Source organism: Salmo salar, chromosome 04, assembly GCF_965601325.2.
Source record: "Salmo salar chromosome 04, fSalSal1, whole genome shotgun sequence".
Taxonomy (NCBI): Eukaryota; Metazoa; Chordata; class Actinopteri; order Salmoniformes; family Salmonidae; genus Salmo; species Salmo salar.
The window spans coordinates 57,418,876-57,442,997 of NC_138294.1; the positions used below are offsets into that span (position 1 = coordinate 57,418,876).

General features: G+C 43.1%; 1 protein-coding gene across 7 annotated transcripts in view; it reads left to right on the forward strand.

Moving 5' to 3' along the window:
• The window catches only part of LOC106603396 (connector enhancer of kinase suppressor of ras 2), a 50,171-nt gene extending 26,372 nt beyond the window's left edge, over nucleotides 1-23,799 (forward strand). For 2 of the 7 annotated variants that reach the window (XM_014197029.3, XM_014197030.3), the window contains exons 10-22: nucleotides 6,245-6,378; nucleotides 7,115-7,353; nucleotides 7,908-7,997; nucleotides 9,131-9,306; nucleotides 9,452-9,500; nucleotides 9,630-9,808; nucleotides 9,979-10,052; nucleotides 16,014-16,085; nucleotides 16,299-16,366; nucleotides 16,523-16,626; nucleotides 16,834-17,341; nucleotides 21,048-21,247; nucleotides 21,782-23,799. In XM_014197029.3, coding sequence (XP_014052504.1) covers nucleotides 6,245-6,378; nucleotides 7,115-7,353; nucleotides 7,908-7,997; nucleotides 9,131-9,306; nucleotides 9,452-9,500; nucleotides 9,630-9,808; nucleotides 9,979-10,052; nucleotides 16,014-16,085; nucleotides 16,299-16,366; nucleotides 16,523-16,626; nucleotides 16,834-17,341; nucleotides 21,048-21,247; nucleotides 21,782-21,829 — 1,941 coding nt within the window. In that variant the 3' untranslated portion in view covers nucleotides 21,830-23,799. The remainder of the gene's footprint in view (nucleotides 1-6,244; nucleotides 6,379-7,114; nucleotides 7,354-7,907; nucleotides 7,998-9,130; nucleotides 9,307-9,451; nucleotides 9,501-9,629; nucleotides 9,809-9,978; nucleotides 10,053-16,013; nucleotides 16,086-16,298; nucleotides 16,367-16,522; nucleotides 16,627-16,833; nucleotides 17,342-21,047; nucleotides 21,248-21,781) is intronic. The other 5 variants (XM_014197032.3, XM_014197031.3, XM_014197034.3 and 2 more) reach the window with 3 other exon arrangements.
• Nucleotides 23,800-24,122: the final 323 nt, after the last annotated feature.

The following is a 24,122-nucleotide window of genomic DNA, read 5'->3' on the forward strand; positions in this document are numbered from 1 at the left end:
TTAGGGTCATTGTCCTGTTGGAAGGTGAACCTTCGCTCCAGTCTGAGGTCCTGAGCGCTCTGGAGCAGGTTTTCATCAAAGATCTCTCTGTACTTTGCTCCGTTCATCAATCCCTTGATCCTGAATAGTCCCTGCTGCTGAAAAACATCCCCCCCAGAATGATGCTGCCACCACCATGCTTCACCGTAGGGATGGCGCCAGGTTTCCTCCAGACGTGACACTTGGCATTCAGGCCAAAGAGTTCAATTTTGTTTTCATCAGTCCAGAGAATCATGTTTCTCATGGTCTGAGTGTACTTTAGGTGCCTTTTGGCAAACTCCAAGCAGGCTATCATGTGCCTTTTACTGAAGAGTGGCTTCCGTCTGGCCACTCTACCATAAAGTCCTGATTGGTGGAGTGCTGCAGAGATGGTTGTCCTTCTGGAAGGTTCTCCCATCTCCACAGAGGAATTCTGGAGCTCTGCCAGAGTGACCATTGGGTTCTTGGTCACCTCTCTGAATTTACCACAGGTGGATTCCAATCAAATTGTTCGAAACATCTCAAGGATGATCAATGGTAACAGGATGCACCTGAGCTCAATTTTGAGTCTCATAGCAAAGGGTCTAAATACTTAATTAAATAAGGTATTTCTGTTTTTTATTTTTAATACATTTGCAAACATTTCTAAAAACCTGTTTTCACTTTGTCATTATGGGGTATTGTGTGTAGATAGATTTTTTTATATATATATATATATATATATATATATATATATATATATATATATATATATATATATATATATATATATATTTTTTTTTTTATATATATATTTTAAATTTATATCCATTCTAGAATAAGGCTGTAACGTAACAACATATAGAAAAAGTCAAAGGGTCTGAATACTTTCCGAATGAACTGTATTTAACATACCATTGGTTTCAAGAATTTTGAATAATCATTTAAATAAAAAAAACTCTATGTTTTCAATCTGGCATTATTTTGTGTATCAGTGCCATGGAATCGGTACATCGAAAATCTCTTCCCAACTATTTTTGAATCTGTATGGCACAGCTGTAAATGTTTTGATTCTTATACTTTTTTATTCATCACAATTTTCTTTAACCAATTTTGGCCTTTAATGCAGGGCTGACAGACAAGTTCCTTACTTTCTCCCCCTTCATCTTGCCTCTTCCATTTTTGAGGTATTGCTGCAATTAGTTGGTTGTAATTTTGGATAGAGCTGACATTTCCATTTATTTCTGTTAGCTGCATGTGTGACATAACTCGAATAGTCCTATTTATGATATCATTTACAAAGATTATACCGTTTAAAAAAAATGTTCCTCCAAAAATAATGCTTTTTTATCAATTAGTGTATTTGAGTTTAACCATAATATTTGTTATAATATTTGTTCTGTCTTTTCTGGTGGATTAAACTGAAATTGCAACCAACTTTCTTTGGTTTGTTTTAAAAATAGCAATATTTAGGAGATTATTTCATTTTCAAATAACGTGAAAGTGAGAGGTTGTAATCTGAATAAAGGGGAAAAGGCCATTCTTGAACACGGGGTGAGCCATTCTTACTAATCTGCTAGTGAACCAGTTCGGATTTAAGTATAGCTTTTGCATGACTGAAGCCTTTAGTGAGAGGTCTAATGCTTTAATATTTAATCATTTCTGTCCTCCGAATTCAGATGAATTATATAAATAGGCCCGTTTAATTTTGTCTGACTTGCCGTTCCAAATAAAATTGAATATGTTTTGCTCATATAATTTAAAACAAGTCGTTAAGTGTAGGCAGGGCCATAAGCAAATAGGTTAACTGGGATATGACTCGGGGTGATTTTTCTACAAATAGACAGATATTTTCCTTTCCATGGTAGCAATATCTTATGTATTTTTGCTAACTTTCTATTAAAATGTATTGTATTAAGAACATTTCTTTCTTTTGGGATATGAATACAGAGTATTTCCACTTCCCCGTCAGACCATTTTATTGGTAAACGACACGGTAATGTAAAAGTTTTTTTTTTTTAGATCATATATGTAATATAGTACACTTTATCAAAAGCCTTCTCAAAGTCAGCTATGAATACCAGGCCTGGTTTCCCAGATTTGTCATAGTGTTCTATTGTTTCCAGTACTTACAGTGCATTCGGAAAGTATTCAGAACCCTTCCCCTTTTCCACATTTTGTTACGTTATAGCCTTATTCTAAAATGGATTACAGTAAATTTACACACAATACCACATAATGACAAATGTATAATAATAATTAAAAAAGGAAATACCTTACTTACATAAGTATTCAGACCCTCTGCATCTAGTTTCCATTGATCATCGTTGAGATGTTTCTAAAACTTGATTGAATTCCACCTGTGGTAAATTAAATTAATTGGACATGATTTGGAAAGGCACACACCTGTCTATGTAAGGTCCCACAGTTGACAGTGCATGTCAAAGCAAAAACCAAGCCATGAGGTCGAAGGAATTTTCCGTAGAGCTTAGAGACAGGATTGTGTCGAGGCACAGATCTGGGGAAGGGTACCAAAATATTTCTGCAGCATTTGATGGTCCCCAAGAACACAGTGGCCTCCATCATTCTTAAATGGAAGAAGCACTGTATATTATCTCCAATGTATTGTCCATGTAAAAGAAAACTGGATTAATAGGAGTAATACTATCTGACAGTACCTTTTTAATTCTATGCGCTATGCATTTTTCTAGAATTTTTGCATCACAACACTGAGGTGTAAAGGACCTCCAATTTTTTAAATGGACTGGATCTTTATATTTACCACCTGGGTCCTGTTTCAGTAATAGTGAAATCAGACCTTATTGTTGAGTATCGGATAATCAACCATTTTTACAAGAGTGATTAAAGCATGCTAATAACGGTCCTCCGAGTACATAAAAAAAGGTTTGATATTCTACTTTAACTGGTATGTCATCCAGCCCTGGAGTTTTCCCAGACTTAAAGGCTTTAATTGCATCAAGAAGGTCCTCCTTTTTAGTGGTTACTTTATAGTAAATATGGAATAGGGTGGCATTTCACTTGCGCTGAGATGGGAGGAGTGGCAATATTTGAGGCGTGTAAATATTTAAGGCAATTACAACAATGTTGACTGCTAACACTCTAAACATATTGAGCAAACACTGGATGTTTTTTTTTACTCGTTACTGTAGCTTATGCTATTTAATAAACCGTAGTTGTTATCATTCCAAAGTGGACTAGGACGAGAATATTCCGTGCCCCCAGCAAGTCAAAGACCGTCAATAACCTACACAACTTGAGACAACCTCATGCGGTATTATAGGGGTGCCACAGGGTTCAATTCTTGGGCCGACTCTTTTCTCTGTATACATCAATGATGTCGCTCTTGCTGCTGGAGATTCTCTGATCCATCTCTACGCAGACGACACCATTCTGTATACTTCTGGCCCTTCTTTGGACACTGTGTTAACTAACCTCCAGACGAGCTTCAATGCCATACAACACTCCTTCCGTGGCCTCCAACTGCTCTTAAATGCAAGTAAAACTAAATGCATGCTCTTCAACCGATCGCTGCCCGCACCCACCTGCCCGTCTAGCATCACTACTCTGGACGGTTCTGACTTAGAATATGTGGACAACTACAAATACCTAGGTGTCTGGTTAGACTGTAAACTGTCCTTCCAGACTCACATTAAGCATCTCCAATCCAAAATTAAATCTAGACTTGACTTCCTATTTCGCAACAAAGCCTCCTTCACTTATGCTGCTAAACATACCCCCTGACTATCCTACCGATCCTTGACTTCGGCGATGTCATTTACAAATAGCCTCCAACACTCTACCCAGCAAATTGGATGCAGTCTATCACGGTGCCATCCGTTTTGACACCAAAGCACATATACTACCCACCACTGCGACCTGTATGCTCTCATTGGCTGGCCCTCGCTTCATATTCGTTGCCAAACCCACTGGCTCCAGGTCATCTATAAGTCTTTGCTAGGTAAAGCCCCACCATTTCTCAGCTCACTGGTCACCATAGCAACACCCACATAGCATGCGCTCCAGCAGGTATATTTCACTGGTCATCCCCAAAGCCAACTCTTCCTTTGGCTGCCTTTCCTTCCAGTTCTCTGGAACAAATTGCAAAAATCACTAAAGTTGGAGACATATCTCCCTGTCACGACTTCCGCCGAAGTCGGCTCCTCTCCTTGTTCGGGCAGCGTTCGGCGGTCGACATCACTGGCTTTCTAGCCATCGCCGCTCCACTTTTCATTGTTCCATTTGTTTTGTCTTGTTCCTTGCACACCTGGTTTACATTCCCTAATCACACTGCATGTATTTATTCCTCTGTTCCCCCCCATGTCTTTGTGTGGAATTGTTGTGTTGCGTGTTTAGTGTGATGTGCTTGACTGGTTTTCCCCCAGGTATCGTATTTTGACCCGTTGTATGTATTTGTCATACATTTGTATATTTGTGAGTGTTTTCGCGCCTGTTTACTTTTACCTGTGGCTGGAGGTTTTTGGACGCAGTTGCGTCTGTTTTTTATGCCTCTGCCAAATAAAGTGCGCCTGATCACAACTCACTGCTCTCCTGAACCTGACTTCGTACCAGTAGCGCACAACCTTGACACTCCCTCACTAACTTTAAGCATCAGCTGTCAGAGCAGCTTACCGATCCTTGCACCTGTACATAGCCCATCTGTAAATAGCCCACCCAACTACCTCATCCCCATATTGTTATTTATATTTTTGCTCCTTTGCACCCCAGTATCTGTACTTGCATATCATCTTCTGCACATCTATCACTCCAGTGTTAATTGCTAAATTGTAATTATTTCGCCACTATGGCGTGTTTATTGCTTTACCTCCCTAATCTTACTACATTTGCACACACTGTATATAGATTTTTCTATTGTGTTATTGACTGTATGTTTGTTTATCCCATGTGTAACTCTGTGTTGTTTGTGTCGCACTGCTTTGCTTTATCTTGGCCAGGTCGCAGTTGTAAATGAGAACTTGTTCTCAACTGGCATACCTGGTTAAATAAAGGTGAAATAAAAAATAATATTTAGTCATGGAACACATTGATTGACCAGTGAGTGGCCAAGCTCTCATCACACCTACAACTTGTTTATTAATCTAAACCTAGCCCTTTCACACCACCGCCAGCCTATGCGCTCATAAATTGCTGCTGTGAAAATAGCAAAAGTATTTCTGACACACCCAGGACCTATAGCGCTACCACCAGTGATAAGATTTACCATTGCGTTAGGTTTTTTAAAATAGAGCCCTGTGTGTTAGCGAGAGGTGATTTATGTACTGTATACCACTATCTTTTCAGTGGGTTAATGACTGAGAGGGTATGTGAACTTCTGTATGTGCATAGTATGTGCCTGATTGTGCATGGTGAGTATGCAAGCAGGAGAGTGCATTCCTTGTTTGTGGGTCTCGTTAAAGCAGTGACTTTTTGTGAATGTGTCTGTCTCTGTGTCTGTCATATTTTACCCCAAACAATTATTTAATATCGGTGTTGTATCTGAACTAGTGCGTGGAGGGAAGCGTATGTGTGGAGATGAGACGGGCATATGTGACTCTATCCCTGTCCCCCTCTGAGTCCCACGCTGGGCTAAGTGCTGTTTCCCTCCCTCCCCCTGGGGCCCTGACCAACTGGAGCGCGTCAGAGCTCTGCCGCCTCCTAATCCCCCGCTCATCTCCTCCCCCCTTCTCCTTTACCTCTTTTCTGCTACCTCTCTTCTCCTCTCTGTACCCTCCTCCTCCTCGTTTCATCATACATCCAGATTCAGTTATTGATTTATGATTTATAATTCATCAAATGCAAAGGATCAAATCAATGTTCCCTTCCCTAACCCTGCCTCTAGCCATTCTCCAATCGAGAAACAAGACTAGCATTTCCTAAATATTGAAGCTTTAATGGTTTGATTGATCGTAATCTATTATGAAACTACACATCACAGCAGTATGTCAGAAAACTCACCCTCTCTCCCCCGCAGCAGGTAGCCTGGCGGGTAGGAGCGTTGGGCCAGTAATCGAAAGGTTATCGAATCCCAGAGCCGACAATGTAAAAATCTGTCATTCTGCCCCTGAGCAAGGCAGTTAACCCACTGTTCCCCAGGCGCCGAAGACGTGGATTTCGATTAAGGCAGCCCTCCGCACCTCTCTGATTCAGAGGGGTTGGGTTAAATGCGGAAGACACATTTCAGTTGAATGCATTCAGTTGTATAACTGACTAGGTATCTCTCTCCTCACAGCCCATCATCCCTCAGAGCCCCAGCAGCAGTGTGGCCACACCCACCAGTACCCTGAGCACCCCTTCCAGGAGGGACAGCTGTGCCCTGCAGGACCTTTTCATCCCCCCGCCCCCTGAGGAACCATACGCCCCCAGGTACACACACAAGCTGCCTCACTTTGACATACTGTATGCCTTACTTTAGGGATTACACAGTATAGTCACTGTTCATACTGTATGCTTTACCTTAGGGATTACACAGTGTAGTCACTGTTCATACTGTATGCTTTACTTTAGGGATTACACAGTATAGTCACTGTTCATACTGTATGCTTTACTTTAGGGATTACACAGTATAGTCACTGTTTATACTGTATGCCTTACCTTAGGGATTACACAGTGTAGTCACTGTTCATACTGTATGCTTTACTTTAGGGATTACACAGTATAGTCACTGTTCATACTGTATGCCTTACTTTAGGGATTACACAGTGTAGTCACTGTTTATGCTGTATGCTTTACTTTAGGGATTACACAGTGTAGTCACTGTTTATACTATATGCCTTACCAGCCTTACCAGAGGGATTACACAGTGTAGTCACTGTTCATACTGTATGCCTTACCTGAGGGATTACACAGTGTAGTCACTGTTTATACTGTATGCCTTACTAGAGGGATTACACAGTGTAGTCACTGTATGTTGTACTTTGATTATGTTTTATGTTATTAACTGCATTGTAATACTGTAGTGGTTTACCTGTGTAATTACTTCACTGTGAATTTAGTCAGTTTGTTCCCTTTTGTGGGGGGATTTATCAGCCTTGTAGTATCAGCCTTGTAGTATCAGCCTTCAACTTTGTTGAAGTTTACCCATGCAGTCGATGCTCCATAGGCGAACAGACTCTCTCCATGATCTGTGCTGCAGAGACGACAAGGGAAATCTATCAGGTGACGACGACCTCCAAACTGACATCCCGGTGGCCAAGGGCTCTGAGTCCCCCAACTCATTCCTGGACCAGGAGTGTCGCCGACGTTTCCCTCTGGTGGAGGAGGATGCTGTTCTGTACTGCTACGAATATGACCAGAACCACGGGCCTCCACCTGTCCGCAGGGACTGCACCCCCACTTATGGTATGACCCAGTCCAAACCGCATATTTGTATGAGTGATGTCAGTCCCCCATATACTGTATGGTATGGTAGTCCAAGCCTGTTTGTTTGTATGTGGGATGTCTATCCCCCACATATGTTACGACCCAGTCCAAGGCTGTGTGTTTGTATGAGAGATGCATGTGGTGCACTTCCTACAGATTTGATCACTCTTTTCTTGCTGCGAAAATGTTCCTGCAAAGCAGGAAATGCAAACTTGTTGTGTATTTCTGTTTAAAAATGCTTCTGAAGTTTGTAATTTCCACTTTGAACATTTCAGACTTGATTTGCCCTAACAAAAAGTATATCAACCCCTACAAAAATCCCCATTAATTATAATACACTTAATAATTCACATTTCCTGTTGCTGCAGGATTATTTTCCTGCTGTAGCAAAATGAAGATCCTACATCTGTATACAATGTCTGCTGTGTTTGTGATGTTTGTGTCACTGTATTGTTAATATAGGCTGTTTGTAGCTCTTAGATTTTCCTGGGTAGGTCTGTAATGTTGTGTGTTATCTGTGCTGCGTGCTCCAGGCAGGCTTAGGCCCATCTCCATGCCAGTGGAATATAACTGGGTGGGAGACTATGAAGACCCGGCCAAGCTGAAGAGAGAGAGCAGGAGAGGTGAGTGGGAGGCCGGGATGGAGAGAAAGGGAGAGATAAAAAGAGAGGGGAGACAGAAAGAGAGAGCTATAGCAGCAGAGGTGAGTGGGTGGATATCTCTCATAATTGGGTTTTCTGCCTCCCCATCTCAGATGTCTTAGCCAAGGGACTAGGAAGCTGAGCAGCCAGGCAGGGCTCAGTGCATAATAGATATGATGCTGAATTAGCTATCCTCCTCTCTATCTGTCCCTCTTTTCCAGTCTCTTCTTTCTGTGTATCTTTGTTAGTACCTCCTACTCTCTTTCTCTTTCAATCTCACCCATTTGTCTCAGTGACTCTCTGCCTCTCTCTCTCTCTTTGCTTTTGGGTCTTGAAGGTATGTCGTTGCCTTGGCAACTGTAACCAGGCTCTTCCCAAGATTTGCTTGGTTTGATTGGTTGCTGCCAGGCCTGGTGGCGAACAGAGTAGGAAGAGAGCGAATGGCCTTGCTTCAGTCTGAGAGGCAGCCACTGTGATGTTGTGTTTTTTATTCCCAATGGCAGTCAGTTTATTTTTCCCCTGGGCTTTTCAGCATCAGTTAGGGTGCTATATTTATCCGCATATTTGGCAAGAGGCAGTATCTTGACATATTGCCTAAAAGCAACATTTCTTTAAATTTTTTTGGAAGATGTCTTGCAAAAATCAGAATAATGACAATCCTTTAGAAATGGCTCTGTTCGTTCAGTACAGTAATGGGGTTTGAGTGAAGCCTAGGCATTTGTCTGAATGACAAGACCGAGTAAAGCCTCAGAGCCCTAAAGCCGAATGCCTGGACACACCACAGGATTACACAAAACATAAATTACACTGCCCAATGACATGGCTCCCAAAACTAGCCTATAAGAGTCAGATGGATGTTCATCAGGGGCCTTGCTGTAGCCTCAAGGCCCTAATGACATGACTAAGTCTAACTGTCCCTTTTCATCCAAGCAATCATTACACAATCTCTAGAATTGGCTTTTGGCTTGTTTTTTGCTGTTGTTTAAAGTTTGTAGTAACAAAGTGACAGCACAATGAATATTCAGTAGGTAGAAGTGATGTACACATAGTAGGCCGATATAATCAAATTGCGTTAGACAAAGTGATCTAATTGCTGACCTCCCCTGCTCTCGTAGAGAACTCCCTGCTGTGCTATGTGAATCAGAGTGAGGACAAGGCCATGCCAGAGGAGTACCTGACAGGACGCAGCAGGAAGAAGAGTGACAAGGGAAGCCCCGCCCACTACGCCCTCCTTCCAGCCCTCCAGATGGAAGTCTCCACGTCCGGCTCTGAATCCGCCTCCCTCTACCATGTAAGTCCCATTGGTCCCAGGGCCCTGAGACAACACTGATGCGTTGTTTTGTTATGATTATGATTAGATATATAGAGGTCTGAGCACAGTGGAGACAGATCAATGTGGTTTGATATCTCTCATTTTCCTGTGTGTTATTTTGTAGATGTTTGAACGATCCTCGCTGCGCTCAAGGTCTAGAAAGAAGAGTAAAGGTGAGTTATTCACAACCTACAGTCCACAACGCATGTACAGTTTCAAATATACACAACATACATAAATGTAATCTGATGCAGACCACCCAATACAGTTGTTTCATTGATACTCCTCTCTCCTCCCTACAGCTGGTGACTCTTTGTCCTCCATCAGTAAGAGGCGTATCTCATGTAAGGACCTGGGGCGGGGGGACTGTGAGGGCTGGCTGTGGAAAAAGAAGGATGCTAAAAGCTACTTCTCCCAGAAGTGGAAGAAATACTGGTTCATCCTGAAAGATACCTGCCTATACTGGTACATGAATGAGGAGGTGAGTGTGTGAGTGATACGGACAAACTCGCTAATTTGTTGTACTGTGACTCCCTCTCTGCATCTTGGTTATCTTGTGAAAATGTTAACCTCTATATTTTTTGTAACTCAGAAAAGTAATGTTTGTCAGACTCAGAACAGTGTATGATATTCTGTTTTTTCCTCCCTCAGGATGAAAAGGCAGAGGGCTTTGTTAGTCTCCCAGAATTCAAGATTGATCGTGCATCTGAGTGCCGTAGGAAGTAGTGAGTATTTGTGTTTGTATACAATAAATTAATATGTGAGTCTTGTAGTCTGTTTGTCTGTGTGAACCTTGGCATGTGTTTGTTTGAATCTATTGAGGATGTAGTGTGTGAGTCTTTAAATACAATATATGTTCAGTATATGCAACCTGTGTTTGTGCCCCAGAATACTTACAGTTAGTGCTGAGCGATTAACCGACATTTCATTTTTTGTTGTTGTTATTAAACAACTAGTTGGCCGACGTCGGTTCAATTACTTGAATTCCATTTAGTTCGTTTTTTTTTGTGAGCCCAGCGTGACGTTTCTCTGGAGAAATCTTTCAAGACAGAAATCAAGTCAAGAACTATGTGGAACGCTGGGCTAAAGGGAGTTGTAGTTCGCAAATATTCAACCTAGTTTAGCTCAGAAACGTGGTAATTAACTATAATCCTATAATCCATTGCACCAGTTTTTTCTTTTTTGGACAGAGATGGATCAGAGGGGAAGAGGCGAAGCGAGAGGTTTTACTCTCGCCAAAATCTGTCCAAAATAAGCCCAATGCTTTTCAATGGGCTTATTTTGGATTTAAACGTGTCGCCTGCCTTCCTGCCTTTGGGACAACGACTCCCATGGTTAGGACGGAGATAATAGCATCTCGCCATTATATACAGATCTCTGGATGGATACACTTTTACGCAGGGGCGCAACTTTCACTGGGGACGGGGACGGGGGGGACGGGGAAGGGGACATGTCCCCCCACATTTTGAAATTGCATTTTTGATCCCCCCCCAGTTTTATCATTGGAATGTGATACAAAATGATGCAACGGTGTGCTTTAGGATTTTGCAGACGCCCCCGAGAGGTCGGTAGGCTGTTCGGAGTGTTTATTTAGCTGGATAGAAAAAAGAAAGGTTCGATCTGTGTTGCATGTTCGCGGGTTTCCAGAAAAATTGTGTCAGGCAGTCTGTTGCTGAATGAGTGAGTGGCGTGGAGGGCCGGAGAGGGGTGTGTGTGTGTGTGTGTTGAGAGAGCACTACATTTATTGGCTGTGTCACGTGAGCGAGAGGAGAGAGAGCAGCACGTGTGCACATTGTGACAACTTTTTCCCAGTTGTAGGTAGGCTATTTAGATTATCATTATGGAGACACCTATTTCCAACCTTTTTTTCCATAAAACATAGGTAAAGATGGTATACAGAAGATAGCCCTATTTGGTAAAATACCAAGTCCATATTATGGCAAGAACAGCTCAAATAAGAAAAGAGAAACAACAGTCTATCATTACTGTCAAACATGAAGGTCAGTCAATGCGGAACATTTCAAGAACTTTGAAAGTTTCTTCAAGTGCAGTCGCAAAAACCATCAAGCGCTATGATGAAACTAGCTCTAATGACGACCGCCACAGAAAGGAAGACCCAGAATTACCTCTGCTGCAGAGGATAAGTTCATTAGAGTTACCAGCCTCAGAAATTGCAGCCCAAATGAATGCTTCAGAGAGTTCAAGTAACAGACACATCTCAACATCAACTGTTCAGAGGAGACTGCGTGAATCAGGCCTTTATGGTCAAATTGCTGCAAAGAAACCACTACTAAAGGACACAAATAAGAAGAACAGACTTGCTTGGGCCAAGAAACATGAGCAATGGACATTAGACCAGTGGAAATCTGTCCTTTGATCTGATGAGTCCAAATTTGAAATGTTTGGTTGTGTCTTTGTGAGACGCAGTGTAGGTGAACGGATGATCTCTGCATGTGTGGTTCCAACCGTGAAGCATGGAGGAGGAGGTTTGATGGTGTGGGGTTGCTTTGCTGGTGACAATGTCTGTGATTAATTTAAAATGCAAGGAACACTTAACCAACATGGCTACCACAGCATTCTGCAGCGATATGCCATCCCATCTGGTTTGCGCTTAGTGGGACTATCATTTGTTTTTCAACAGGACAATGACCCAACACACCTCCAGACTGTGTATGGGCTATTTGACCAAGAAGAAGAGTGATGAAGTGCTGCATCAGATGACCTGGCCTCCACAATCACCCGACCTCAACCCAGTTGAGATGGTTTGGGATGAGTTGGACCGCAGAGTGAAGGAAAAGCAGCCAACAAGTGCCCAGCATATGTGGGAACTCCTTCAAGACTGCTGGAAAAGCATTCCAGGTGAAGCTGGTTGAGAGAATGCCAAGAGTGTGCAAAGCTGTCTTCAAGGCCAAATATATTTTAATTTGTTTAACACTTTTTTTTACTACATGATTTCATGTGTTATTTCATGGTGTTGACGTCTTCACTATTATTCTACAATGTATAAAATAGTAAATATAAAGAAAAACCCTTGAATCAGTAGGTGTGTCCAGACTTTTCACTGTTACTGTACATATTGTCGTGTCTTGACTTTAATATTAATCTGAAGACTGTTATTTATCAAATTAACTAATTATCTTTAATTGTTACCCGATTTAAATTAATCATGTAACAATTAACTGATTAGGATCTGGGGCACCACGAGAGCGCTCTTTAACTAGTTACCATCTCCTGAATTAAACTCTAAAAAGGTCTTTACCTATCACATCCATAAACAGTTAACTTATTAATCATAACCTTGTATCATATCACCATTCTGAACAGTCGTAACCTCATTGCATCTGTGTCAAGCCCTGACCATAGAGAGCCCTTGGTTCTCTATGGTGTAGTTGTCATGCAACTCTAACATGCAGGAGGGGTGAAGTCAGGCACAGGAGACTAAGGTACGTGGAAAAACACGTTTAATAAACACCAGTCCAAAAGTGCCGTAAATACAAGGCAGGGTACAATAAATCCAGCAACAGGCAAGAACCCTCAAACCGAGTCGGGACGCAGCCCAGCAAACCCGTATGCCTAAACAACCGAACGGCAGAGGAAAACCCAAATCCCCAACCTACAAAAAATGACACAAATAATCCCGCACAATCCCAAACCAAAACTGACAGACTAAATACCCCCACTAATGAACTAACTCAAAACAGGTGCTAACATAAAACAGACATCACCAAATGAAAATGAAAAGGAGATCGGTGGCAGCTAGTAGTCCGGCGACGACGACCGCCGAGCGCCGCCCGAACGGGGAGAGGCGCCACCTTCTGTAGACGTTGTGACAGTAGTAGGTGTGGGCGTGACTAGGGGGTGTTCTAGTTCATTATTTCTATGTTGTTGTTTTGTATGGTTCCCAATTAGAGGCAGCTGGTAATCGTTGCCTCTAATTGGGGATCATATTTAGGTAGCCTTTTTCCCACCTGTGTTTTGTGGGATATTGTTTGATTTTGTGCTTGTTGCACCACGTAGTCACGTTTTGTTGCTTGTTAGTTGTTTTGTTGAAGAAGTTTCACATTAAATAAATATGTGGACCAGTCCAGGCACGGCGTCCAGTCCCGCTCCAAGGCAGGAGACTTCCTCTGAGCCGGTGCCCAGTCCAGGCACGGTGTCCAGTCCCGCTCCATGGCAGGAGCCTTCCTCTGCGCCGGTGCCCAGTCCAGGCACCGCGTCCAGTCCCGCTCCAGGGCAGGAGCCTTCCTCTGCGCCGATGCCCAGTCCAGGCACGGCGTCCAGTCCCGCTCCATGGCAGGAGCCTTCCTCGGCGCCGGTGCCCAGTCCAGGCACGGCGTCCAGTCCCGCTCCAAGGCCGGAGCCTTCCTCTGCACCGATGCTCAGGCACAGCGTTCAGCCCGGATCCGGGGTCTGGGTGGGGGCTATGACCTGCACCGGAGCCGCCACCGACACTAGTCACCCCCCCTACCCCCCAGTTAGTTTCAGGTTTTGCGGCAAGAGTCCGCACCTTTGGGGGGGGGGGGGGGGGTACTGTCACGCCCTGACCATAGAGAGCCCTTGGTTCTCTATGGTGTAGTAGGTCGGGGCGTGACTAGGGGATGTTCTAATTCATTATTTCTATGTTGGTGTTTTGTATGGTTCCCAATTAGAGGCAGCTGGTAATCGTTGCCTCTAATTGGGGATCATATTTAGGTAGCCTTTTTCCCACCTGTGTTTTGTGGGATATTGTTTGGTTTTGTGCTTGTTGCACCACGTAGTCACGTTTTGTTGCTTATTAGTTGTTTTGTTGAAGAAGTTTCACGTTAAATAAATATGTGGACCTCAACACACGCTGCGCCTTGGTCCGTCTCTTACAACAACTGTGACAATCTGCAAAAACCTGAGCCTTACTTATGATTCAGTACAACACAAATTGATTTGATTATTTATTTATTAGCTACTTAAATAGGACACAGGATAAACATACACACTCTGCACCGGTTATTGACTGGAGACGTAATACACTGAAAACCAGTCTCTAGCGGAATGACAACAACATGGCTGCTTGTTAAAGAAGAGATGGAGAGGGAGAGAGAGAGAGGGACAGAGGCACTTAACATTGATACATTCAGAAACTACTCTCGCCCACAGTAACCGAATACTTTACACACGAACAGCCGCCCACTTTGAGTAAGAAATCATGAATATATTTACGTGAAATGCCTGGGTTCGCCCGGGGATCTCTCGGTAAACAGGGCAGCCTTGGAAAGGGCGTTGGGCCTTTTCGCAGCACGCTTGTAAGGCTCTGATTGTCCGAAATGGTTCCAACAAGTCTTCTACTGTTGTCCTTCTTTGTAGTTGTTCGGTATCCGGTAACTTGTCGTGTAGTCCTGAACAGAACTACAGAGTTGACTTTCCTTCCATTCACTCTTGAAGAGGCTTCTTTGAAGATAGGCTAGCCAGCCGTATCGCTGGTTTGAGCAGAGTAACAGGATGATCCTACTTAAATTCGCTTTCAAAGATACTTTACTTAGACCAGCTAATCAACCGTACCAATGATTGTCTGGGAGGTGAGTTTATCGTCTCCACCTCGTGTTGAGATTCAAAGTTCAAACCACTTTAAATGCGCAGCTGCAGCTTCATGCTTTTCTGGTCCAATGTGTTTTTTTTTTAACCCATCATTTATACCTTTTGCTGGAAAGGGGTGGTTCCGGCAGGCTGGCATGCTCCCTGACCTCAGTCCAAGGCAGTGACTACTCACTGTGCAAAGTTCATGGAAAACAATTATCACTTATAGCTTCTCAAATCACACCCCTCACAAAACAAAAACACTTTCATCATGTTACATGCAGAACGCATAGTATAGAAACTATAGTATGGAAACTAAAATAATTAATATTTGGAGGAAACCCAAATTTTGCTTCTAATTTCATTACAAGATACAATGATATTCCTTCTTAATTGGCTCGATAACGTTATGGAAAAAGGCTTTATTGTATATAGAAAAATGAGGCTAGTTTTCAGGTCTTTTGGGCGGGTTTAGACTGGTCATTGGGCTTGAAATGTTTTGCTTGACCTGGCAACCCTGGGTTAGATAAACACAGACCACATGAAAGAGGAATGTTCACAACACAACGACGAGAGGGACAGAGACAGTTCGTGAAAGTATATCTTATCTACTTTGAAGAACTAGTAAAATTATTTTGTCAGACAGTTCTGCAGCATAGGCTACTTAGGCTGGCTAGCTAAATAGGATGACTAAAGACAGTACAGTATGGGCACACAGATAAAGTTAGGTTTGGCTGCTACTGCCTGAGCAGAGATGAGATGACTTGAAGAAATGAAAAATAATAAAGTAATCAAATAAACAAAGTAATACACATAACTGAAATATTTTATTATTTCCTAATAATTTCCTATTTTTCTATTGACGTCTACCCAATGTGGACGTGACAGAGACAATGGAATATTTAAAATGTTTTGTCAATTAAATGCTCACTATTTTTGGCTTTGGAATATCCATTAAAAAGCTGTATTTCATAATGTATTAAAAAATTATCGAAACCAAAAACCGTGATTATTTTTGTTATAATCAAACCCAAACCCAAACCGAAACCGAACCTAACCGACCTCAAAAAGCACTAACCGCTCAGCACTATTTACCGTATGGTATAATCTGTCCTTGACCGCATGTTTCTGTGTTCCAGTGCTTTCAAGGCCTGCCATCCAAAGATCAAGAGTTTCTACTTTGCAGCAGACAATGCGGATGACATGAACAGGTGAGAGTCACTGTCAGACATTATTACTGTACCTAACACGGAGGGGGAGACAGGCAGAGACAAGGAGGTGAGAAAAAACTGAAAGATTTTGACAAATAGGGCTAGGCAGATGACCAGGTGAGCTGATGTGAGATGCAAAAACAGCAGAAGATAACAGAATGGTGTGTGGTGTGTGAGATCTGGAATGGGGTCATTAGTGTTGTTCCCTCACAGGTGGCTGAGTCGTCTGACGATGGCAGTGGCAGGTTACTCGGAGCAGGAGAGGATCCGACAGGACCAGGGTGAGAATACGTGAATACACATTAATATAGTTGACAATAATAGAGGCTAAGAGCTGCTTCGTTTGCCCTAGGTCTACTTTAGAAAATCCCCCCACATTGTCTCTTTCTGATGGTGATGTGTCCTCTTCTCTGCTTCATCCTTGTCATCATGACCAGACTATTGGAGTGAAAGTGACCATGAGGACATGGAGATGCCTTCAACCATGCCCAAACAGGACAGCCCTCCTCCCCCCTACGATACCTACCCCAGGCCCCCCTCGGTAAGTCACTCTTTCTGTGAAAAGATACTCTGTGCATAGTTTTAATCTGGACTCCCTCTTTTCTAATCCTCCTGTTATTTACATTATTGTTATAATGCCATTATATACCTCTCTAGCTGAGTCTCTTCTCTTTTCAAAAAAATATTCAGGTATATACATGAATTACCAATGCTATGCCATGCCACCTCTCTGTCTGGTTCTCTGTAGGTGTCCCAGATGAGTCCATACCTGGAGCCCAAACACGGCCGCCTTTCCTCCTCTGAGACGTTCCAGTCACGCTCCTCTCATGAGGAGTTCCACCCCGAGCCACAGGAGGGCAGCAGCAGCGGAGGCGGCATCTCGCCTGGCCAGAAGTCCTCCAGCCAACGGCGTTCGTGGCAGGACCTGATTGAGACGCCCTTGGGCAGCACGGGGCTCCACTACCTGCAGACACTGCCCATGCCCCTGGAGGAGGCCCTGCTGCGTTCCCCTGGAGGAGGAGGTCTGTCTGTGGAGTACCGCCGCCAGTCAACCCTCCCTGCCCAGCGCAGCCTGCTGCAGGAGCACTATGGCCCACTGCCCCTGCACCTCAGCCCCAGTGTCCCTGTAGAGGCTGTGGGGAAACCACGTAGCTTCACCCTGCCCCGAGACAGTGGGCTCCATGCCATTCTCTCAGCCTCGGCCAGCGCCTCTGACCACAGGGACCACCACCACTACCAGCTGGCCAGAGACACAGGTGAGACATTACTGAGACATGACTGAGACACAGGACAAAGACGTGACAGCCATGACACCATGAGATAGAGAGACATGGCACCATGAGACAGAGAAGAAAGATAACTTCTCTGGGGTATGTGGGACGCTAGCGTGACACACTCGCCAACAGCCAGTGAAATAGCAGGGCGCCAAATTCAAAACAACAAAAATCTCATAATTCAAATTTCTCAAACATACAACTATTATATCCCATTTTAAAGATACACTTCTCGTTAATCCAACCACACTGTTCGATTTCAAAAAGGCTTTACAGCGAAAGCATAACATTAGATTATGTTAGGACAGCGCCTAGACAAGAAAAACCACACAGCCATTTTCCAAGCAAGGAGAGGTGTCACAAAAACCAGAAATACAGCTAAAATGAATCACTAACCTTTGATGATCTTCATCAGATGGCACTCATAGGACTTCATGTTACACAATACATGTGTGTTTTGCTCGATAAAGTTCATATTTATATCCAAAAACCCCATTTTACATTGGCTGTAATGTTCAGAAATGTTTTGCCTCCCAAAACTTCCGGTGAATGAGCACATCAATTTACAGAAATACTTATCATAAACGTTGATAAAATATACAACTGTTATTCAAAGAATTATAGATACACTTCTCTTTAATGCAACCGCTGTGTCAGATTTCAAAAAAGCTTTACGGCGAAAGCAAACTTTGCAATAATCTGAGTACAGCGCTCAGACATCAAAACAAGCCATACAGAAACCCGCCATTTTGGAGTCAACAGAAGTCACAAATAACATTATAAATATTCACTTACCTTTGATGATCTTCATCGGAATGCACTCACAGGAATCCCAGTTCCAGAATAAATGTTCGTTTTGTTCGATAAAGTTTATCTTTATGTCCAAATACCTCCATTTTGTTCGCGTGCTCAGTTGAGTAATCCAAATGCACTGTGCTCGCGCAGTAAATTCAGACGAAAAGTCCAAAAAGTTATATTACAGTTCGTAGAAACATGTCAAACGATGTATAGAATCAATCTTTAGGATGTTTTTATCATAAATCTTCCATAATATTCCAACCGGACAATTCCTTTGTCTTCAGAAATGAAAAGGAACACACCTAACTCTCATGGGAGTGTGCGCGATTGAGCTCATGTCATTTTCTCATTCATCTGACTCCATAAGCTCTTATTCTCTCCCCATTCACAGTAGAAGCATGAAACAATGTTCTAAAGACTGTTGACATCTAGTGGAAGCCTTAGGAAGTGCCAAATGACCCCACAGACACTGTGTATTAGATAGGCAATCACTTGAAAAACTACAAACCTCAGATTTCCACACTTCCTGGTTGGATTTTTTCTCAGGTTTTTGCCTGCCATATGAGTTCTGTTATACTCACAGACATAATTCAAACAGATTTAGAAACGTCAGAGTGTTTGCTATCCAAATCTACTAATAATATGCTTATCCTACCTTCTGGGCCTGAGTAGCAGGCAGTTTACTATGGGCACGCTTTTCATCCGGACGTCAAAATACTGCCCCCTTCCCAAGAGAGGTTAACCTTTCTCTCCCTGTTACATTCTAGGATAACTTGATGGGTAAAAATAGTTTTATATACTTACATGGAAATTAGTACTTATAGGGTTATAACCTGGTATCCAATGGTGAATGATGTTGCTAATTATAGGCATTGTTCAGACACAGTCTGTGTCACAGACATTGCTGAATGTCTGAGATTTAGACCAGCCCCATCCCCCATCCCTACAGATCTCCAGGACACTATTCTAAAGTGAGGGGAAGTCTTAGTGTCCTAATTGACACTAATTCATCCTGGCGGCCCGGCCCCCTCCTCGATGTCTTCCACACATGCAGACACCCACACACACACGCACACACACACACACACACACACACACACACACACACACACACACACACACACACACACACACACACACACACAGAGAGACACACACAGCCATGATAGAGACATCGCTGTGCCCCACCGCAGTGTTTGGGGAGGTGGGGCGAGTAAGAATCCTTTCAGCCCATGTTAACGTTGAATTTTGAAGAGGACAAAGAAACATGCCCAAGGGGCCTTTTTTCCTGTCCTAATTTCTCTGCCGCTCTATCACTCACTGTCTCTACTACTCCCTCTATAGACTCTAACACAAAAACACGCAGCAAATACTGCATGATACACTTCAAGAGGCACAGCCCCACAGCTTCACAACTGACCCCCAAAACACACAACACGTATTGCAAATGCACAACATAGTATGACAACCACCAGACACAAAACCTCTGGTTCTGTTTGAGTCAACATACACTACATGGTCAAAAGTATGTGGACACCTGCTCGTTGAACATCTCATTCCAGAATCATGGGAACTAATATGGACTTGGTCCTCCCTTTTCTGCTACAACAGCCTCCACTCTTCTGGGAAGGCATTCAACTAGATGTTGGAACATTGCTGTGGGGACTTGCTTCCATTCAGCCAAAAGAGCGTTAATGAGGTCAGGCACTGATGTTGGGTGATTAGGTCTGGCTCCCAGTCAGCGTTCCAGTTCATCCCAAAGGTGTTTGATGGGGTTGAGGTCAGGGCTCTGTTCAGGCCAGTCAAGTTTTTCCACACCGATCTCGACAAACTATTTCTGTATGGACCTCGCTTTGTGCACTGTTGCCACTGAAGCACAGAATAGTCTAGAATGTCATTGTATGCTGTAGTGTTAAGATTTCCCTTCACTGGAACTAAGGGGCCTAGCCCGAATCATGAAAAAACAGCCCAGACCATTGTTCCTCCTCCACCAAACGTTACAGTTGTCACTATGCATTGGGGCATCTAGCGTTATCCTAGCATCCGCCAAACCGAGATTTGTCCGTTGGACTGCCAGATTGTGAAGCGTGATTCATCACTCCAAAGAACGCGTTTTCACTGCTCCAGAGTCCAATGGCGGCGTGCTTTACAGCACTCCAGCTGACGCTTGGCATTGCACATGGTGATCATAGGCTTGTGTGCAGCTGCTCGGACATGAAAACCCATTTCATGAAGCTCCCGACGAACAGTTATTTTGCTGACGTTGCTTCCAGAGGCAGTTTGGAACTCGGTAGTGAGTGTTGCAACCAAGGACAGATGATTTTTATGCGCTACGTGCTTCAGCACTCGGCGGTCCCGTTCTGTGAGCTTGTGTGGTCTACCACTTTGTGGATGAGCCGTTGTTGCTCATAGACATTTCTACTTCACAATAATGGCACTTACAGTTGACACCTCTGGAAACTTGACAATCTGACTTGTTGGAAAGGTGGCATCCTATGACGGTGCCACGTTGAAAGTCACTGAGCTCTTCAGTACGGGCCATTCTACTACCAATGTTTGTCTACGGAGATTGCATGGCTGTGTGTCCTCAATTTTATACAGCTGTCATTAACGGGTGTGGCAGAAATAGCCGAATCCACTCATTTAAAGGGGTGCCAGATAAGAGCTATGTGGCAATAGCACCATAAGAGGGCAGTATATGTAAAGGATAGCATGGGACATTCCACAGTAGCAGCTTACTGTGCGTGTTCTGCCTGCCTATGAGGAAATGCAGTATTGTTCTGAACTTCCAGGAGTGAGAGATCTTGATGCACATGCATATTGCTGTTTTTGTTGTTGTATGTGGTGCCAGCCAGTGAATGCCATGTATTGTGACTCTGCTTGTCCTCAGGCCGTGAGAGGGAGGGCCGTCCCCAGGCTGACTCTCTGGGGGACCTGTACCGGGCCCTGGAGAGGGCCAACCTGTCCTCCATGGGAGACCACCGGCCCTCCGCCCGCCTTGAGTACAAACGCTCCTTCGTCCGCCGTGTCAACGACCCACTGCTCAGCGAAAAGCTGCACCGTCTCCGCATCCTACAGAGTGCGCTCAAGGTATGACCCCCTCTCTCTCTTTTTCTCTCTCCCCATCTCCCTCTCTCTCTCTCTACTGCACCTGCTGTGTGGAATGCTCGGCCAACTGACATTTAATCCTGAGGTGCGAACCCGTTACACCCTATATAACCACTGTGATCATTATTTGACCTTGCTGGTCATCTATGAACGTTTGAAAATCTTTTTGAAGAACGATCTGACCTTAATTGCATATACCCTTATAATCTCCACCCTGCACAGCCAGAAATGGACTGGCCACCCCTTAGAGCCTGGTTCCTCTCTAGGTTTCTTCCTAGGTTCCTAGTTTTCCTAACCACCGTGCTCCTACATCTGTATTGCTTGCTCTTTGAGGTTTTAGGCTGGGCTTCTGTATAACCACTTTGTGACATCTGCTGATGTAAAAAGGGCTTTATAAAATACATTTGATTGATCGATGACAGGACCTATAGAATATAGTGTGTACAGTGTGTGTACTGTTTATGTAGTGTATACAGTGTATCACATCTTAAATCATACTCTTCTTCCCCCTGACAGAATGTCCCTCTTCAGGACTCTGACCCGTCGTTGGGTTTTTTAGGATAGCCTGTATGGAACAGACCATGGACACAGCAGCACCATCATAGTCACCCAATTCATCCTGCCAAGGGACGTGCTCTTACCGCCCTAGCCCAGACATCCCCACATCCCTGGAAGACAGCCACAACAACCAGGGTTAACCTCCCTCTACCTCTCTCTTTCACTCAATCTCACTCTCTCTCTGCATGCTCACATCTACCTCTAAGGACCTTCCCTCATGCAAAATAGTTTGTTCAGTGATCAAAATAACCATAACATATTCAATAGTTGCATTGTGCAATGCATGGTCACGCTATTACAGTATTTACACTCTCGTTCAATAATAGTCTTCTTCTCATTGACATTGTTAAAGGAAAGATATAACATAAATTGCGCTGGAGAATATAGTGAGGCCAGGATTTAATCAGATTAGCTTTAACCCACGGTAATCAACAAACTCATAGCTTAATATTGCCTTTGTTTAGGTGATGTTGGAGGTGTACCTGTGTTGGAGCTGTTGTGGTCATTGTCACGAGAACCACACCCGCCCTTATGTCCCACCCGCGTTAGAAGTTCAGAAGGAGAAAGTGTAGGCTATATAGAAATAATGACACTCAAATTGAAAATCATTAAACTAAATAAGAATGATTTATATCAGCCTAATCGAGGTATAGATTATATCACACATTCCAGTGTTCAAACTTGTAACACGGCTGCATGGGATTTCTACTAATGTGACTCAGTGCATCCAATGGCGATGTCCACGAATGCAGTTACACCTCCGACACCGTCTAAATAAAAGCAATATTAAGCTATGAGTTTGTCTGTTAGCGCTGATCTGATTGAAACAGGGCCTGAGTTTTATGGTATTTTTTTGCACAGTTAATTGCTGTTTTGCATGAGGAAAATGATGCCCTATGTGTCTTTATTCCCATCTCCCTCCACCTATTTCAGCAGCTCTTGGACACACATTCATCTCACTCTGGGTTGCTGTCCACTCCATCTCTCTCACTCTCTCAGAACATTGTCTGTGAAGGACAGTATTGTTTGACTTATTAAGAGTAAACTTGTAGAAGGCACATAAGACATCCACAGCCTTTTCTGGTTTGATGATATTGGATATTTCCCTCCATCTGAAAGACTGCTCACCTGCATGGCCATGTTAGAACCTTCTGCTTCTGTACAGTACTGTCTGTTCTGAAGACTATGCCAGGGTTGTGTACAGTAACACTACAATGAATCTTGATCTTAAATGAACTATAATAAGCAATTGTATTTTTGATGTCTACAATGTTTATGTTATGCATGTGTGAATGGTAAATGAGTATGTATGTCTGTGTGTTAGGAGAGTGTACAGTATGTTAATCATATATATTTATTTCCTAAACTGGATATCGCACAACTGGTATGTCAGAACAAAATGTAAGGAGATATAATTTCAACTTCAGTGTTGTGCCTCAGAGATTTCTGAAAGTATTACCACTCCAAAACTGGGTGAACATAAATAGTTAATGGCTGCAGGGCGTAATCTCTCTCTTATAATCAACCCAAACTGGTGCACAGAGACAGACAGACAGACAGACAGGTGAGGACTGGCAATAATAAACCAGTACTGTAAATTGTGACGCATTGATCAGAAACACGTGTCTATTTTTGTATGCATGCTATCTATCCAAATGTTTGTAAATGGTTTTGTATTCCGAGGTGTGTGATCTGAAGACTGCTGGTGTGAACCCATCATTCACTTTGTGTTTCTAAGAACTATTTTACATTTGAAGTGAAAGCAACAGGAGAAAGTGTTAGTTTTTGAAGTGTTCTCTGCAGAAAGGTAAATAACTGTATTTATAAACTGTTCATTGTTTGAGCATGCTTTGTATTACTTAAACAGAATATCATGCCATTTGAAATCTATGGAAGTCGCACATGTTTGGCGTATCGTGGCTAATTTACTTTTTTATTCAATAATAAACGATGGCTTGTCCATCTCCTGAACTCTCCCTGAATGGTGAATCCTCCATTTCAAGTATTTTCTTAGGTTCTCTATTCCTGATGAGGGGAACACAGATTGTACAAGATAAGACTATTTTCCTCTGAAAGGTTCTCCCTCAATGTTGGATTTTTCTTTATACTGTATCAGCAGTAAGCATTAATAAGTGCCTCTAACTCGTAAACCGTCATGTTGATACACTATTGAAAAGAACAGAACATTCCGTATAAATCCATCTCTGAACATGGCTGTCAGCCTATCAGGAGGTTGATGAAGAAGCAGCTCAGATTTACAGAGGAGATAGGCAGCACAAGCCTCAAACCAGATATCGTT